The 19318-nt window shown below is 33.7% G+C and overlaps 1 protein-coding gene across 1 annotated transcript; it reads left to right on the plus strand.

The window, feature by feature from the left end:
- The first annotated feature begins 14526 nt into the window (after positions 1 to 14526).
- LOC139861780 (uncharacterized) lies at positions 14527 to 18095 on the plus strand. The gene is made up of 6 exons (XM_071850284.1): positions 14527 to 14678; positions 15326 to 15512; positions 15588 to 15731; positions 15981 to 16103; positions 16338 to 16481; positions 17512 to 18095. Exons 2-6 carry the CDS (start codon positions 15378 to 15380, stop codon positions 17929 to 17931), a joined length of 966 nt encoding a protein of 321 aa, XP_071706385.1. The 5' UTR covers positions 14527 to 14678; positions 15326 to 15377; the 3' UTR covers positions 17932 to 18095.
- The last annotated feature ends 1223 nt before the right edge of the window (positions 18096 to 19318 follow it).

Below are 19318 nucleotides of genomic sequence, written 5' to 3' on the forward strand. Positions count from 1 at the left end.
TTTATTTTTATTAAGAAGTGACACACCCTTGCCACTACACCAAACTTCTAAAGATTATTGAAAATATACATGTGCATGTACAATGTAAACTAAAATATGTACAATGTAATAATAAATGTGCATGTACTCCACAATGTAATAATAATAATTTTTAAATTGAGTATTTTTGGAGCAAATTAAATTGAGACGGGGGAGTTTTATTTGTCAAATTTCTTTATTCTTGATCCGCTAGTAGGATTGATCTTTTGTAGGATTAAAAGTAAGAAATTGAAGAGCATTGTTATTGGGAAACAACGACAAAAGTTCTAAATGATGGTACTCAGGCTGGCAAGGCTAAATTGAAATGGGTTTACAAACCAAAACAAAAGAGTAAGAATGTTGAACAACCAAAGAAGGTTGTGACTGATGATCAAATTGGGACGAGTAAGGGTACACAAGTAAATGTTCTAAATTCGTTTGGTGCGCTTAATAATGATTATAACCTTGTGGATGGGCCTAGCGATGTCGAATATGATGAAGCAGAAACTGCTAAGTTTATGGATGCAAAAAATATGTCTAAGACAACGGCTCCGTTTGGTATGAAAGCGGGCTGGTTGTAAGTTCTTATAGTTGTGTCTTGGGTTTGCTTGGTTGTGCTAGTCTTATGCTCTAGTTTGTAGGGTCTAGCTTGTGTTTTGTGGTTGTTTTATGAGGCCGCTAGGTGCGCTTGCTATCGTTACCCAAAAAAATTATCCTATCCATCCCTCTAATTAAATAAAACTAATTATGACATGTGACATTTGACTATTTTCTCCTCACCACTCCTCTCATATTAGTTTATTTAATAAAATGTTATTAATTAACTAGAAAAAGTCTGACCGCGCGTTTGTATTTGAATATACGTTGGTTTATACCTAATAGACTTAATGGCCTACACGTTTTTAACGTCTTTTATGAAGTTAATGTCGAGTTAGATCAGAGGGAGAAATTTGGGGGAAAATGGGGCGGTAATCTTCAACTTAGCAGGTGCTGTACACATCCACATGGGTTACGTTTTTAAAAAAGCGTCCATTTTAAAAATAGTTATTTGTGTTATGTTCATAAAATTATTTTGAGTTTAATGGTGATGGCGATGGAGAATAACTCGCAGCGAATAGAAATTATATATGCATAAAAAGTAAGGGAAAATGGTTAGCATTTTTAAAAAGCATCTGTTTCGATCGCAGTGAGTTGCGTTGCGTTCATAAAATTATTTCGAGATTAACGGTGTTGGGGGGGGGAATAAATCTCGGCAGATAGGAAGATAACGCCTGTTAAAGATTTAGGTGGGTTGTTGGAATTATTTGATATTAAAAAAATAAAGTTACATTTGGGCCCCCTTTTGGGGGCATAAATGTGTATGGAATAAGGTTTTTTTTTTTTTTTTTTTTTTGGGGGGGGGGGGGTGGGGGGGGGGGGGTGGGGGGGGTTGTTGTTTTGTTGTTTGTTTTGGGTAGGGCGACAATTTGGAAGGTTCATTAGTGTTGTAAGAAAAATTGGGTACGATGAAAACTAAGATAAAAGAGTAAGAGATAGATTATTACTCAAAAAATATTTAAGGGACTTCTAGTGTTATAAAACTAGTAATAAGGTGAATGGGCAAAACTCAATTTTACATTAAGTTGCCTATCTTTGTTGACTAATATAACACCAATTGAAAGCCAATTTCTAAAACTAAACGATAAAGGGAGCTTATGCTATTATTAGTGAAATAATAGTAAAGTAATTTGTTGTTATTAGTATTAAGAAAAGAATAGTAAATAATCAATATGTACTACAACTACTAAAACGTTGTTAAAAGCTTATTGAGAAAGCTTAAAGTTGTTATTTTCATTTTCCTACATACTTAGTATTTAACTATTTATATTAGTGCAATCGTGCTTTCTTTACTAATAAAAATTAGACAAGATAAATAAGAAAATCTGTTGGTTTTGTTTTTGATAGAAAAATTGAAATGGTTACTTGTGAAGGATGTTATCCCACATAGGTGGGAGGAAGAAATTGGATGAGAGTTGCTTAGTTATAAATAGAAGGCTAAGTCTCACTTCTAAATCGCCCCAAATCAATACACTTTAAGTATTTGATTATTTCTTTCTTTCTTTTTGTTTGAGAGTTGTATTAGTTAAATATTTTTGAGAGTGTAGTCGGTTTTAAGAGAGTGTGGTCTATATCATTGTAACAATTTGTGATATAGTGTATTTCTCTCTTTGAGGGCCCGTGGTTTTTCTCCTATTTTGGAGTTTTCACGTTAAATTCTTGTGTTGAGGATTGTTCTTCTTTCTTTACTGTTATCGTTTGGCTGGAAGATGGGAATTAGTGAGGCCGTAATTTCCTAATAATTGGTATCAGAGCGTCAGGTTTGCCGACGGGTGGGGGGGTCTCGGTTATAGAAGGTCGGAGTCTGCTCTGTGATCGCGGCTTTAACTGAGCTTTCACATCAGAAACTACTTCTATTGATCGTCTAGGGTATTTGATAGACAATAGTTTTTATGATTCGAAGTAAGTGATGTCAAGAATTTGTAAGGGGACTTGGTTGCTGGACTTTCCAAATTAACGGATCCTGCCTCTCCACTACATCTGTCGATCATTGAAACATGGGCAAAATTAGAGAAAGTGTTGTTTGTAAGATACAGATACGATGTCAAAGTTTAGTCCAATGAGGTTTGATGTAGAGAAATTTGATGGGAGGATCAATTTTGGCTTGTGGCAAGTTCAAATCAAGGATGTGCTAATTCAGTCCGGGTTACACAAGAATTTGAAAGGTAAACTCACCTTTGTTTCTGGCAGTGATTCTAGCAGTAAGTTCATTGAAGAAGAATAGGATGATATGAATCTGAGAGCGGCAAGTGCTATTTGTTTGTGTCTTGCAAAGAACGTGCTTGCAAATGAGATCGGGTTATCAACGGCTAAGGAGATTTGGGATATGATGTGTTAAATCTAACTTATAAAATTTAAACTAGAATTCACTACTATTGATTAACACACAAATAGGCAGTTATCCTAATCGTGCAGTAAAAGCTAACAGTAAGTTCAGGTTCGTTCCACAGAGAGCGGTTTAATTCAAGAATTTAAACTATTAATTATCCTAAAGATTGGGGGTTTTGATTTAGAATCACTTTAAACTAAAGAATGCAAATTAACAAGATACGAATTCAAATGAGATAAAGGGCATTCACTCAGAATCAATTCCCTAGGATCCGGATTGCTTTTATTAAGAACGATGCAATTAAATCCCTAAGTGTAACTGTCGTTAACCTAGTTCATTAATCAATTAACTAATTAGTAAGATAAGTTTGGCGTCCCTTACTTAGATACTAATTTGATCATGAAAATGTCAGTTTTTCACGCTGGTTTCCCTCACGCTTCTGAAGAACACATTCAATCAATTATAACAACTTAAGATGGTGATTCAGTTGAAGGGTAAATTGGTGTCCCCTTTTAGGCTTCACATTACCTACTCAATTGATGTGTTAATCACTACATCCAATTATATTATCGATTTCCCTCATATAATCTAACCAATCTAATTATCTTTCAATAACCTAGATAAGTTAATTAATTTAATAACTTTCGTTACTTCAATTAACAAACAAGTGATTAATGAGATTAATTAATAGGAGTAATTAAAAATCATGGATCAAGAGAAATTATTTAAAAATACAAAATATTAAGCAATCCTTCACCTATGTTCAATCATCTAAGTGAATACAATAGATTTAGCTACTCATAATTGTAATAAAAGCAATCACAAACACAAATAAGCAATAATCAACCATAGTATCAATTAAAATATGAATAAAGATCGTACCAATTATTAACAATTGAAATCCTAGTGTTTAGATGCTCCAAACCATCATAAATAGCTGGGGGGAAAAAGTAATCCTAGACCCAAAATTCGTAAAAGAATAGCTGATGCAAAAGTTGGGGTATAATGGGGTATTTATAGATGGAAATTCGGACCCCTAAACCACCCTACACTTCGCGCCTGCGACCCAACTTTGCAGTCGCGAAGTTGGCTTTTTCAAAACACTTCAGCTCCTGTCCAAATCTCGCGCTCGTAACCAAGAAAATAGCAGCTGGGAATAGTACTTCGTGACTGTGAAGTTTAGCAATAGCATATATGATTCTTTATTCTTGATTCTTGTAAAGCTCTGAGTTACGGACGTCTGGGCTTTGGATTCACCTTTTTTCGAGTCCGTATGCTCAATTTATGGCCTAAACAGTGGAGACGTGCGAACCATAATCTGAACCTTCTTCAACAATTATCTTTTTAGCTCCAAAACCACATCTCTTCAAAACTTCAACCATACACTTCCCTGACCATATATCTTTCTTCTAATCACATTAGAGCCAAAATTCTTCAAATATTATCCATAGCATAATCAAAGAGAACCGATAACGCGAGTATAAGTGTGTATAAATTGAGCGTTATCATGATAAGTTAGAGCAGTTGTATCAGGGCAAAGGGCATCTCAAATAGGTTGTATCTCAAAGAATAATTCCATACTTTGCGTATGGATGGACGTACAAAAATTTCTGATCATCTGAACATTCTTAATGGTATTGTTTCGGAACTGGAAGCTATCGGGGTTGATGTTGATCAAGAAGATAAAGCTTTGAGACTGATATTATCTTTGTCATCATCTATGAACACATGAAACCTATTTTGATGTACGGAAAAGAAACTTTGAAGTTTGAAGATGTTACTAGCAAACTCCTATCTGAGGAGAAAATACTGGAAGGTAACGGTGTCTCTTCATCTGAAAGTACGGTAATGGTGTGTACGGATAAGAGGAAGAAATACTTTGGGAAGAATCTGGTATGCTGAAAGTGCGGGAAGACTGGGCATGTAAGGGTTAATTACCCAGGTGGAACTAATTCGGCAAATGGCTCCAAAGACACTAACATTGTGATCGTTGTTACGGAGAGTGACGAATAGGAGTATATTATTTTATATGTAAAATAGTTATAGTGATAACATTTAATTTTGAATGTTATAATGATTCAATCGTCAATGTTATATAAAAGTTATTATTTATATTAGTTGATAGTTAACCATTCGATTAAATATCGAAATTACATTAGTTCAGAATAAAATTTAGATTTTGTAGACAAAAAATCAAACGGTCTTCTGTTAACAGCTTATAGACCTTCAGGCCACATCTTCTCTACACACGTGGTTCGCAGATCTTCAGACAAAAACATCTTAAAAAACAAATAGCACCTTATAATTTTTTAATGAACCATTATGCATATACTTTTTGTTGCTAAGAAAAAATATAAAATGAAAGATAAGGTTAAATAATCGAACACTAGTGATACACGTGGTGGAATTTTGGTGTACTAATTGTGTAACGAGTGGAATACATTAGAGTCTAATAAAATGTTTGTGGATAATTCGGTAGTTTTAATAAGGGAATAAAAATATTTTTTAGTGAAGTGACAAGGTTCTTAGTGTTGCAAAACTACGTTATGAACATATCAAAATGCACTTAATCAATTTTTAAACTCTAATTGCCAAACACTAAAAGTTAATTATTTACACCTTGTCATCATGTTAATAAAAAAAATCAATATCAAAATGCAATAATAAACACCCAGTTAACTCAATTAATTAAATAATTTGACAAAATTAAAGGCTACAAATTTGGGCCAGCTTAAATAATTTGTATTGATAGTACATAATACATATATACGGAGTATATATTGTTTGGTAAATGCCAAACTAGGATTTTATGGCCTAACACAAACTAAGGCATACAAACAAACATATATGGGCTTAGTCGGGCTGTAATAACTGTATGTTTTTGTTTGAATTATTAATTTTTTCCAATAAAGACCCTCATGCTTTCCAAACCAAAAAACCCTTGGCTACCCTCCCTCCGTTATATATAGTCGTTTACTCGTGGCTCTCTCTACTTAGTAGATACACGAGGAACAAATCATGAATAAGGACGTGGACCGAAGTCTACAATCTATCAAACGGTCGCAGGAGATGCGGAGGTTATGAGACCAGTAGGCGGCATTCCAAAGGGGATATTACAACACATCGGTGCCGGAGCAGCACCACCCGCCGGAGCAGCACCGCTGCCGGTTGCACCACCACCGTGATGATAGCAGTAGTACGCACGTAGTTTTAAGTAGCAAATAAGTACTAGCTTGTTAGCAAATAATGGTATGGTTAGTCGCTAGCTTTGCTTAAATATTTAGGTGTTGATTGCTGTAATAAATGAAATGATTGTGTTGTGTCTTTTTTTTATGAAATGATTGTATGTATGCAGTACAATTGTGGAGCACAAATTTTAATAAACACCCTGACATAATTCTTGATCAGACAAAAAGTTAACTTAATATTACAAAGAATATTTACGTATTGCAAAATGTATATTCAATAAGCCTGCATTACGTAACAATGTTAAGCTTAATTAGTGACCACGGATTGATTGTAATAACGCTAAACTATATTTTATTAGCCAAAGCCCACTATATATTTAAAAGAAATTCCATTCAGATATTCGACTAGTGTATTATAAGATCATACTACACAATATACGAAATAAAATCTTTATCATTCCCGACATTCTTTATAGGGTTTTTAATTGTTTTTTCTTTAATAATTTACGTCAAAGTTCAAATATATATTTTTATTATTTAATACATATTACTAAATCTATGAACAAAAATTTATTAAATATAAAGAAAAGATAAATAAAAAAAGAATGACATTCGTTAATCTTTCTTATGAAGAAAATGAAAGGAAAAAATACGAGGACATGAGATTAAAAGAAATGAAGTGAAAGAAAACAAATGAAAATAAAAGAAAACAAAAGAAAATGAAAGAAAATGAAAGGAAATGAAAGAAAATGTAAGGAAATAAATGACATTCTTAATGTTTTTATTTGATATATACTTTACATCTATAAAATAAAACGATTAGAAAGAAAGATTATGTTATTTTATTATTGCATTTAATATATATTGCTATTTTTTATAAGTAAGTCGAGTCTCCCTTAACTTAAAAATCTAGCTCCGCCTCTGTCTTCAACCAAACACTTCCTTGACCATATATCTCTCTTTTAATCACATTCGAGCCAAACTTCTTCAAATATTATGCATAGCATAGTCAAAGAGAACCGATAACGCGAGTATAAATGTGTATAAATTGAGCATTATCAGGATAAGTTAGAGCAGTTGTACTAGAGAAAAGGCATCTCAAATTGGTTGTATCTCAAAGAACAATTCCATACTTTACGTATGGATGGACGTACAAAAATTTCTTATCATCTGAGCATTCTTAATGGTATTGTTTCGGAACTGAAAGCTATCGGGGTTGATGTTGATGAAGAAGATAAAGCTTTAAGACTGATATTATCTTTGTCATCATCCTATGAACACATGAAACCTATTTTGATGTACGGGAAAGAAACTTTAAAGTTTGAAGATGTTACTAACAAGCTCCTATCTAAAGAGAAAAGACTGGAAGGTAACGGTGTCTCTTCATCAGAAAGTACGGTAATGGTGTGTACGGTTAGGAGGAAGAAATACTTTGGGAAGAATCTGGTATGCTGGAAGTGCGGGAAGACTGGGCATGTAAGGGTTAACTGTCCAAGTGGAGCTAATTCGGCAAATCTCCAAAGACACTAACATTTTGTCCGTTATTATGGAGAGTGACGAATAGGAGTATATTATTTTATATGTAAAATAGTTATAGTGATAATAGTTACTTTTGAATGTTATATTGATTAAATCGTGAATGTTATATAAAAGTTATTATTTATATTAGTTGATAGTTATCCATTCGATTAAATATCGAAATTACATTAGTTCAGAATAAAATTTAAATATTGTAGACAAAAAAACAAACGGTCTTCTGTTAACAGCTTACAGACCTTCAGACCACATCTTCTCTACAGACGTGGTTCGCAGATCTTCAGACAAAAACATCTTAAAATACAAACAGTACCTTATAATTTTCTATTGAACCATTATGCATATACTTTTTGTTGCTAAGAAAAAATATAAAACGAAAGATAAGGTTAAATAATCGAAAACTAGTGATACACGTGGTGGAAATTTGGTGTACTAATTGTGTAACGAGTGGAATACATTGGAGTCTAATAAAATGTTTGTGGATAATTCGGTAATTTTAATAAGGGAACAAAAATACTTTTTAGTGAAGTGACAAGGTTCTTACTGTTGCAAAACCACGTTATGAACATACCAAAACGCATTTAATTAATTTTTAAATTCTAATTGCCAAACACTAAAAGTTAATTATTTACACCTTATCATCGTATTAATAAAAAATTCAATATCAAAACGCAATAATAAACACTCAGTTAACTCAAATAATTAAATAATTTGACAAAATTAAAGGCAACAAATATGGGCCAGCTTAAATAATTTGTATTGACAGTACATAATACAGAAATACGGAGTATATATTGGTTGGTAAAGGCCCAACTAGAATTTTATGACCCAACACAAACTAAGGCATACAAACAAACATATATGGGCTTAGCCGAGCTGTAATAATTGTATGTTTTTGTTTAAATTATTAATTTTTCCCAATAAAAAAAATCCTAAGGCTTTCCCAACCAAAAAACCCTTGGCTACCCTCCCTCCGATATATATAGTCGTTTACTCTTGGCTCTCTCTACTTAGTAGATACACGAGGAACAAATCATGAATAAGGACAGGGACCGAAGACTACAATCTATTAAACGATCACAGGAGATGCGGAGGTTAAGAGACCAGAAGGCGGCATTGCAAAGTGGATATTACGACACATCGGTCGTTGTTGGCTTTCGGAGTGGCACACCGTCGGGAGCAGCACCACCCGCCGAAGCAGCACCACCCGCCGGAGCAGCACCGCCGCCGATTGCACCACCACCGTGATGACACCAGTAGTACGTATGAATTTTTAAGTAGCAATTAAGTACTAGCTTGTTAGCAAATAATGGTATGGTTAGTCGCTAGCTTTGCTTAAATGTTTAAGTGTTGGTTGCTGTAATAAATGAAATGATTGTGTTGTGTCTTTTTTTTTTATGAAATGATTGTATGTATGCAATACAATTGTGGAGCACAAATTCTAATAAACACCCTCACATAATTCTTGATCGGACAAAAGTTGACTTAATATTACAAAGAATATTTACGTATTGCAAAATGTAGAGTCAATAAGCATGCATTAAGTAATAATGTTAAACTTATTTAGTGACCACAGATTGATTTTAATAACGCTAAACTATATTTAAGCATTACGTCTTGTAAAATGTATAATATTCAATAATTAAACCACTAAACTTTATATTTAATGATCACAGTTTCCCATAAACATAGAGTTAGTTAAGCATTGAAAGTTGGGGTCAGGGGAATGGAAATGAGGTAGAAGAGGTGGTGGTTTGTGGTGGTAAGTGGAGGAGGAAAAAAGAGGGAACTAGAAAATTTGAAATCATATATGAATGCTTTTTGCTTATTCCTAGTTTTTTTTCATTAAACCACTCTATTCTATTTTAGGTAACCATGCACGTGAAGAGAGTGTGGTTCATATATCATGAACAGAGTAGCATGCAGAGAGAGGTCCCCCATGTGGGTAAAATATATTTGTAGAAAATAGGGTTTCTTGGAAAGTAGAAAAGGGTGTATTGAATGTTGATGTTTTTGTATCTGTGTAGGAGTTATTTAAAAGATGCTAACTGTATTTTTGATACTTCAATATTCTTTCTATATATATATATATATATATATATATATATATATATATATATATATATATATATATATATATATATATATATATATATATATTATTTAATACATATTACTAAGTCTATGAACAAAAATTTATTAAATATAAAGAAAAGATAAATAAAAAATGAATGACATTTGTGAATCTTTTTTATGAAGAAAATGAATGAAAAAAACACAAGGACATGAAATTAAAAGAAATGAAGTGAAAGAAAACAAATGAAAATAAAAGGAAATGAAAGAAAACAAATGGAAATGAAGGAAAATGTAAGGAAATAAATGATATTCTCAATGTTTTTATTTGATATATACTTTATATGTAAAAATGAAAACAATTAGAAAGAAAGATTATATTATTTTATTATTGCATTTAATATATATTGCCATTCTTTATAAATAAGTCGACCCTCCCTTAATTTAAAATTGTAGTTCCGCCTCTGTCTTCAACCAAACACTTCCTTGAACATATATCTTTCTTTTAATCACATTCGAGCCAAAATTCTTCAAATATTATCCATAGCCTAGTCAAAGAGAACCGATAACGCGAGTATAAATGTGTATAAATTGAGAGTTATCAGGATAAGTTAGAGCAGTTGTACCAGGGCAAGGGCATCTCAAATCGGTTGTATCTCAAAGAACAATTCCATACTTTGCGTATGGATGGACGTACAAAAATTTCTGATCATCTAAGCATTCTTAATGGTATTGTTTTGGAACTAGAAGCTATCGGGGTTGATGTTGATGAAGATGATAAAGCTTTAAGACTGATATTATCTTTGTCATCATCCTATGAACACATGAAACCTATTTTGATGTACGGGAAAGAAACTTTGAAGTTTGAAGATGTTACTAGCAAGCTCCTATCTGAGGAGAAAAGACTGGAAGGTAACGGTGTCTCTTCATCAGAAAGTACGGTAATGGTGTGTACGGTTAGGAGTAAGGAATACTTCGGGAAGAATCTGGTATGCTAAAAGTGCGGGAAGACTGTGCATGTTTGGGTTAATTGTCCAAGTGGAGCTAATTCGGCAAATGGCTCCAAAGACGCTAACATTGTCTCCGTTGTTATGGAGAGTGACGAATTCCTCTAAAGTCATGTCATCCTCATGGTGTGTCCGCGCCACCATGAAAAGGGATGTTTGTTAGCGGTTCTAAAAATTACACATGGGCATTGGTTTGGCGTTTGTAACATCCCGCCTTTTTCCGTTAAATTATTTTAACGCCCGTCTTTTTTTTAGATAATATCTTTTGTTATCTAAATTCGTACCTTTCGTTAACTAACGTTCTTAGTATTCCCGTTATTGGATTATAACATCTCTTGTTTACTCTAGCGTTTTTAAAATAACTCGTTCGGTTAATTCAAGCATCCGCTTTAAAACTCGAGGGACTATTGGCGTCAAGTGGGCAAACTAGTTGACTAGGTCAACTAGTCAACCCACCATCTCCACCATTCATTTCTTTTTCTTTTTCTTTTCCCTTTTCCTCTCAAGTATTACTTTCAACTTTCACCATTTTCATCTTCATCATTCAATCATCATCCATTTCGAATCTAGGAAGCTCATCACAAAACAAATTGTACTTTGGAATCCTTGCATCTTCCTCTACGTTTTGGTAACAATTTCATAGCTTGGGGTAAGCTTTTCAAAATCTCTAATTTTCATAAATTAGACCTTTAGACTTGAAATGGTGTTAATTAGTGTCTATGGCTCATTGTGATATCGTGTATGTAATTTGTATGCTCGATCTTGTTATTTGGTTTAGCTAGCATGAACACTTGAAATGGGTTAGTTACCTCTTTGATTTTGGATGATGAAATGTGTTTAGATGTTAAACCTTGTGTATTAAAAGTGTTACTAGCATCGCTAGCTTCGTTTTAGTATGTTGGATGACATGAAAACCTTACATTAACATGATTGTTGATTTTGTGATTCTTGGTTAGGGTTTGATAGATCTTAAAATGAATTTTTGATGCATTAAATGCTTTTCAATGTAAGTGGTTAGTTGTATTGTATGCGTAATTACCTACGAAACGGCATATTATATGTGTGTAGTAGGTTCCTGAATCATGAAATGCGTTTTACGAACTTGAAACTTTGATAATGGACTTTTAACGATCATTCGACGAGAATTTTGTTACTGTAAATGATGAACTTGATTGATGATATGTGCTTAGTCGTTTTCCTCATCAAAATACCTTTCCAACGATATAAGATACGTGTTTCGAATGTTTTCGGTTCATAAGTTGTGTTTGAAATGTGTTTGGTTCGAGACTTGTCAAATTTGCAGCAACAGCAATCTGTAACTCATTTAGACGCCGTCCCACACCTTGGACGCCGTCCAGTCCTTCACTGCTGGACGCCGTCCAGACATTTTGGACGCCGTCCAGATGGTCTGTAAGGGGCTGTTCAACTTTGCGTTTTACCGTTTAATTCTAACTATGTTACGCACCTCTGATTAACATGAAACTTGGCCAACATGTTCATATATGATTACTAAGTGAAGAAAAGTTGTCGGATACCTGACCCGACCCCTTTGACTTTGACTTTGACCAAGTTTGACTTTTAGTCAAACTTGACCAAACACTTATGCAATCGTTCTAACGTGCTTTTATACTTATATCTTGCATGAAACTTGACAACTTGATTCACATGATATATTAGTCGAGTCGTAACGAGCCATAGGACTAATTGAACACATTTCGCCCGACCTTGTATCGTAACCCGTAATTGATACAACTTATTTGTTTAGGTCAAGGCTAAGCAACTTTCATTTGCACAACGTTTAATTTCAAGTACTTTGGCATGCAACTACGGTGAGATCATAGTCCCACCTTTTCAACAACTTTTACTCTTTAAACTATGGGATGAGAAACATATACTATCATACTTTTATGCTTTGAACACAAGTACGAAAACAAACATTCCACGTGTGAGTTAGAACAGAAATCCTCAATTCGATTATTATTAGTTACACTTGCCGGGTGTAAGCGAGAAATTATGTTGTGTGGCCATGCGGGTTTGACAAACCCTCATTCGGACGGTTCGCTACCGTTATGCGGATGAAATATATTTTTGAGAAACAGTGTAGGTTCTAACACTATGTGTATGGGGTAAAAGAAACGTTAAGCCTTGATAATTGGGTGCTCGCGAATAACAACTTTTGGAATGCAAACGATTTGGATAATCAAATTTATGGAAATACTAAATCTGGTGGTTCAAAACAACGTTTACAAATACACCTATGATTTCACCAACTTTTTTCGTTGACAGTTTTCTATATGTTTCTCAGGTTCATACTTGGCTACTTGATACTTGCTTCCGCATACTTTGATTACTTGCTTGGGGTCAAGCATACATACATACGCTATTGATAGCATTCGAGATTTACAACTTATATTATGTCGCAAATTATTTCATTTATACTTTACAACTCATGTAAACTTAAACTTGATGTCGAACTGTTTGGTAACTTAAAACTTTGCAAGTCATACACGTTTCAAATGAATGCGACATAATTTTGGTCAAACGCGTCTCATTTAGAGACTATGACCACGTAACGGGACCTAAGTTAACGGCGCCGTCAATGACAATTTTGGCGGGTCGTTACAGCTTTGATGCAGGTTGTGTGGTGGAAATTGATGTTGTAGTTGATGAAACTTTCGGGAAAGCCAAACGGGAAGTTGCACCATAATGTTTCAGCTGGGTGTTCAACATGTGCCGAGGTGAAATTTTTAGAATGAGTTATTCTAAGTGTGATACTCTTTATGGTGGAGTATGATAATTCTGTTAGGAGTTATGATTGTCTGTGATGACAATGATTGTCAGTTTAGACAATGTTCAACGTGGATGCAAATTTTATTACTTTGGGTTAGAGATAATGTCAGCGGCATGAAGATGAGGATCTTGAAGTTGTCGTCGATGAAGCATCTACATCGGTTATCCTTGTAATGTGGAAGTATGGTTATCTTTTTCTATCAAAATGTGGAGATTTGTTGGTTTTGTTTTTTGATAGAAAAATTGATATGGTTACTTGTGAAGGATGTTATCTCACATAGGTGAGAGGAAGAAATTGGATGGGAGTTGCTTGGTTATAAATAGAGGGCTAAGTCTCATTTTCAAATCGCACATAATCAATACACTTTAAGTATTTGATTATTTCTTTCTTTCTTACTCTTGTTTGTGAGTTGTATTAGTTAAATATTTTGGACTGTGTAGTCGATTTTAAGAGAGTGGTCTATATCATTGTAATAATTTGTGATATAGTTTATTTCTCTCTTTGAGGACCCGTGGTTTTTTCTCCTGTTTTGAAGTTTCCACGTCAAATTCTTTTGTTGTGGATTGTTCTTATTTCTTTACTGCTATCGTTAGGCTGGATGGTGTGAATTAGTGAAGCCGTAATTTCCCAACAAAATCTACTGCAAGAACTAAAATTCGATTATTTGGATCCAAATTATTTATTGTAATAGATCATTTCGTACATTTGCCCATTTTATTGCTTTACAATTTCTTCTATTTATACTTTGTTCATTAATATTTAATATTAATATTAAATTAACATTAATAAATTAATTATTTATGTGATGGAATTGAACAGTTTTTACATACGCCGTATTTATTATGTATTTTAATTTTATTTAATTTTAATTTAATTCAATCTTAATTTTTTTTTTTTAATTATTTTACTCTACTTTTGTGAAAATTTGATCTTTGAGTTTATTGTCATGATCAACGGATAATATCGACGTGGACATGATCATACACGTGGGAGACCTGTACTGGACACCTACTAACTAATTCTGTACGCTTGCTATTTCGACCTTTTTTGCAATTCCCAACCCTTATTATTCAATCAAAAGGGAATTCATCAATTTTGAACTTAATCAATAGCTCAAAATATTCAATTCTTACTCACCAGTAAGTTACTACTTGTTTTGATTATTTGTTCACGTTTAGTGCCACAAAACCCTAAGCTTAATTCGTTATGTACAGAAATTTAATGTGATTTTCATCTTTCTATTTGAAATTCGGTTCTTATATTGAAAATTAAAGGTTTCGATTATCCTAATTTGGAATTGTAGTGATATAGTTCCAAATTTGAACTGATTGTGGTTTGTAACCCTAGGTATTGGCTGTGGTGGAAATTGCTTGATTTCTGATTATTTTTGGTTGAATTCATAGTCTCAAACCTAATTATTGCTTAATGCATGTATAGGCAAATAATTTAATGTGTGGTATAGTTAATCTGAATGAGTTCTGTTGTGTTTATGATTGGTTGTAAGTTGATAATTTGGGATGTTCAATTCCGAAGCTTTTAGTTTCGAATCGGAGTGAATGCAGTTAAAATTGAAGTATTTAATCTCTAATTGTGGTTCTACTACTTGAACTTTAGTTGTGGTTTTCAACCTAGAATTAAGCCCATATGAAGTGATTTAAGCTTATATTGTGGATTCAAACCTAGAATTAGGGTCACGTGGACTCATAAGCTCCATTTTGGTTCCCAGCGTGTAAGTAGCTTTCATTAATTGTTTCTTATTGATTGATTTATTTGCATTTTTCATCAGGGAAACAGTTGAACTCCACTAAAAGGTGGATGTTCACAATTGATTAAGATTAATGGGTGAAAAAGAATCGAGTAATTCAAGAAAGAATGTCAAATTGCTTGAGATAAATGAACGTCCACGCATTAATCTTCCAGCAATTCGCGGCTTCTTGTCACAGTTCCCTGGAAAATTTCAGAGGCATCTCAAGGTAAGTTGATTATGAAGCCTATGGTGACGTTATTATTTTATCATCCTCGTTAAAGTTTTATTGCATATTATGCAGTCAAGGTTTAAGAGGCCAAACGGAAATGAAGGAGCAAATAGGGAGATGTTCAAACTGACTGATGCAAAGTTTAATTTAGAGAAGCAAATGGATGCTTGGAGAAAAAATCCTGTTTGGGATGATAATCAACCTCCTGGTATTGAGGTAAGAATGGTCTGATATGTCTGATGATGTGGCAGTACTCCTCATACGCTTAAAAAATATTTCAGCTCATTGTTTATAGTTCTGATTAGTTTTAAATATTGGAGTTAATCAATAAAATTAAACAAGTGATGGCCGTGTATAATTCTGAGTTGCTTGACTTGAAGGAAACTGGTTACTTAACATTTAATATAGTATTCAAGAAGAAAATTTGCCATGCGTTTTTACTAACTTGCAGATGGATATTTTCAGGTCATTGTACCCAAAGGGTCTTTATGTCAACTAAAAGTAAAAGCGAATGTGGGCTTGCCGCCAGATGCAATATATAACATTGTCACTGATCCTGACAATAAGAGGGTCTTCAAGAATATTCAGGTGGGGACATGATAGATTTATGTCTTTTTCTATCACACTAACAATTCACTTATTTTGGCTAAATAGGATGTCATCATTCTCTAGTTACAGTCTATGACTTCAAATTACTCTTTCCAGTAGTATGCTTATGATACTATAACAGATTGCAAGATCTGATTTGAATGATGCTGTCATTTGCAACTATACAATTTTTTTTTTTGTTTAGTGTATGCTGAATGATGTTAATATTAACAGGAAGTACTATCTAGAAAGGTTCTGCTTGATGAAGGTTCAAGGCAGCTAGTAGACATAGAACAAGCTGCTATATGGAGGTTTTTGTGGTGGTCAGGAACTATCTCGGTTCATGTGCTTGTAGATCAGAACAGAGATGACTACTCTGTAAGTACTATATTGTTTTCGTGACAAGTTCATTGAACTATTTACTCAAGAACGGTGTGTTCGGGTTGTATTTTATCTCTAAAGGCTCAAAGTGGGTAAGTAAATATTAATATCAATTAGCTAACATGTCAAATGGGTCACCAAGCGTCGATTTATTGGCGACTTGACTAACTCTTAGAGCCTAAAGTAAATTTTAGGTAGGATTTAAAACCCATGAAAATTTGATTTTACCATTTTCATGGCGTCTAAATTTTATTTTTAATTCAATTTAATTTTATTTTATTTTTAAATTTTTTTTCTACTTATTGGCCAGAGGTCCACCTGGAAGCAATCTCTCTATCCGTCGAATAGAGATAGGGATGACTTTCTTTACTTTTGAGAGTGTTTTTCACTCTGGGTTGAGAAATAACTTATCTTTATTCTCGGATAGGGGAAGGATCGTCTACATCTCAGCTCCACATACACCACTTATGTGGTATTGGGTTATGTTGTTGTTGTTGTTGTTGTCAAATGGGTCAAACGGGTTGGAAGTAGCTTAAAGTGTATTTTCGTGCATACAGTCTCCTACATCATTTAAATATTTAATACAGAAAATAGATAGATTATCTTTGTAATAATATAGTTGTTGTAACCCTATTTAACACAAATACATATTTTGGGGAAAGGAGGACAAAATAGTGTTTTTGGGTCAACATAACTTGAACTGTATTTAATTATATTATTTGTTTGAAAATAAACCTATACCCAACCTGACTAGTTTAATTAAATTGGTTCTTTCGTGGCTTCGCTGTATTTCTAGTTTATTGCAAGTTTAATTTTTATATAATATAATATTCTTGCCTTAAAAAAAAAAAAAAAAAAAAAAAACACTAGTTTATTTAAAGTTCTATGCTTTTTTGTACAAAAAAGTATTACTTGGTCAACCCAACCAAACTAATGTTATTTGTTCTACCCAACCTGACCCATTTTTGCAAACTCTAAATTATTTATTACTTGCCAAGTCTTACTTGATTGTGTTCATAATTGGCAGATGAAATTCAGTCAAGTTAAACCAGGATTTATGAAAAGATTTGAAGGTAGTTGGAAAGTAGAGCCGATACTACTCGATGAAAAACAATGTCATCCGTTCAAACCAAAAACCATATCCGAATATATGTCACGCACTCAAGGTAACGGAAGGATTGGGTCAAAAGTGACCCTGAACCAACTCGTTGAACCCGCTATTGTTCCTCCCCCTCCCATCTCCTGGTATCTTAGAGGAATCACCACAAAGACTGTAGAAATGCTCATAAACGACTTAGTTGCTGAAGCTGCTCGAATTAAAGGTGTTTCAGCCATTGATGATATCACCACAGACCCAAATCCACATCAGGATTTATCTAATGAAGAAACTTTTGATATCAAAGAAAGGTGGGCCATGAGACGAAGAAAACAGCGCAGAAGATTATAAAAAAAGAGCAACTAATCGATACGTATGCTACTTGAGACAAATGCTCCTTGCATTTGTTTTCTTGATGTCTTTAGTATATATTATTTGATCTTGTATGAATTGTTATTGTTGAGTATGTAAACCAAATAATTTATATAAGATGAGACTAGTTTTCAATGCGTTAATATCTTTTTTGCAAGTTCGTGAGTTAAGTAATTATTATAGTAATAAATAATTTCTTCTCAAAACCGAATCGTATGTAATCCATGCTTGACGCACTCCTCTACCAGTTGCATTACTTGACCATTTATGCAACACAACAGAAGTAAGAGAATTAGTAATGATACCAACATGATCACTGATAGAATTATTTGTAGCGTCGGTTCCAAAAAGTATCAAACTTGACTGCAACAAACTAGACCGAGAGTCACATGGATCAACCAGTATCTATCTCAGAGTTATTCTGAGAACGAAATAAAGTAAAGGCATCACCGTATTATGTATTCGTGTTTGAATCAATTACAAATGTGAAATTTGTATAGAAGCTTGCAAGCTCACCAGATCTGATGTCCCCAACATGAAGCAGTTTGTTGTACGTCGCTTGCCCTGCTTGCGTGCTCTGATTGGCTACAATCTAATTTGGTGTCAACAGGATAGTACTATCAGTGATGTTAGCTCCATGTCCACCCGTTACTATCTCTCCATTCATATTTAGGGTACCAATACTAGTCAAATCAAACTTGCGTAAGATACTGGGACAAAAAGGATGTATGTGATCAAATGGGTCATGTAGAGCACCACGATTTTAAATTATGATGTTATGTGACAAGGCTATTATTACATCAGAGACAATATGCTCGTGTGATTTTAGTGCGTGCAAGGATACCAACTCCAAGTTGGACTTTCGTAGCCTGGCAGGTGTTTTACAATACTTAACCTTCACAAGGTCAAATACATATTATGCGGTACAATATATTTGTTTATATATGCATGATCCAGAGAGTCGCACGATAAATCTCTCAAATGTATTTTGCTCTGCATCCGTAACTTTATGTTTATGCTACCTCTCATCTCATTGCTTACTCAAATGGAGATTGGGGAGGATGTCTAGATACACGTCGATCTACTTCATGGTAATTATGTCTTTTTAGAAGATAACCTTTTCATCTTGGTGCTCCGAAACGCCAGACAATCTTATTTAGATTAAGTGTTAAAGTTGATAATTGTGTAGTAGCTAATGTGATAGCAAAGACATGTTACGTTGGCTACAAAACCTTCTTGAGTCATTGTCCATTGAATTGCGCCTACCATTGTTTATTTCAGTGTCACATATATGTCAACTAATCAGAAGGCACTAAGCACACTAAGATTGATAATCATTTTGTACTTGTTCAAGCCAATCACTTGA

The sequence above is a fragment of the Rutidosis leptorrhynchoides genome, chromosome 8, assembly GCF_046630445.1.
Source record: "Rutidosis leptorrhynchoides isolate AG116_Rl617_1_P2 chromosome 8, CSIRO_AGI_Rlap_v1, whole genome shotgun sequence".
NCBI lineage: Eukaryota > Viridiplantae > Streptophyta > Magnoliopsida > Asterales > Asteraceae > Rutidosis > Rutidosis leptorrhynchoides.

Coding starts and splice junctions, on each gene's coding strand:
- LOC139861780 (XM_071850284.1), top strand. CDS start 15,378: ATGGGTGAAAAAGAATCGAGTAATTCAAGAAAGAATGTCAAATTGCTT. Junction 15,513..15,587: donor AATTTCAGAGGCATCTCAAG/GTAAGTTGATTA, acceptor CATATTATGCAG/TCAAGGTTTAAGAGGCCAAA. Junction 16,104..16,337: donor GGGTCTTCAAGAATATTCAG/GTGGGGACATGA, acceptor TAATATTAACAG/GAAGTACTATCTAGAAAGGT.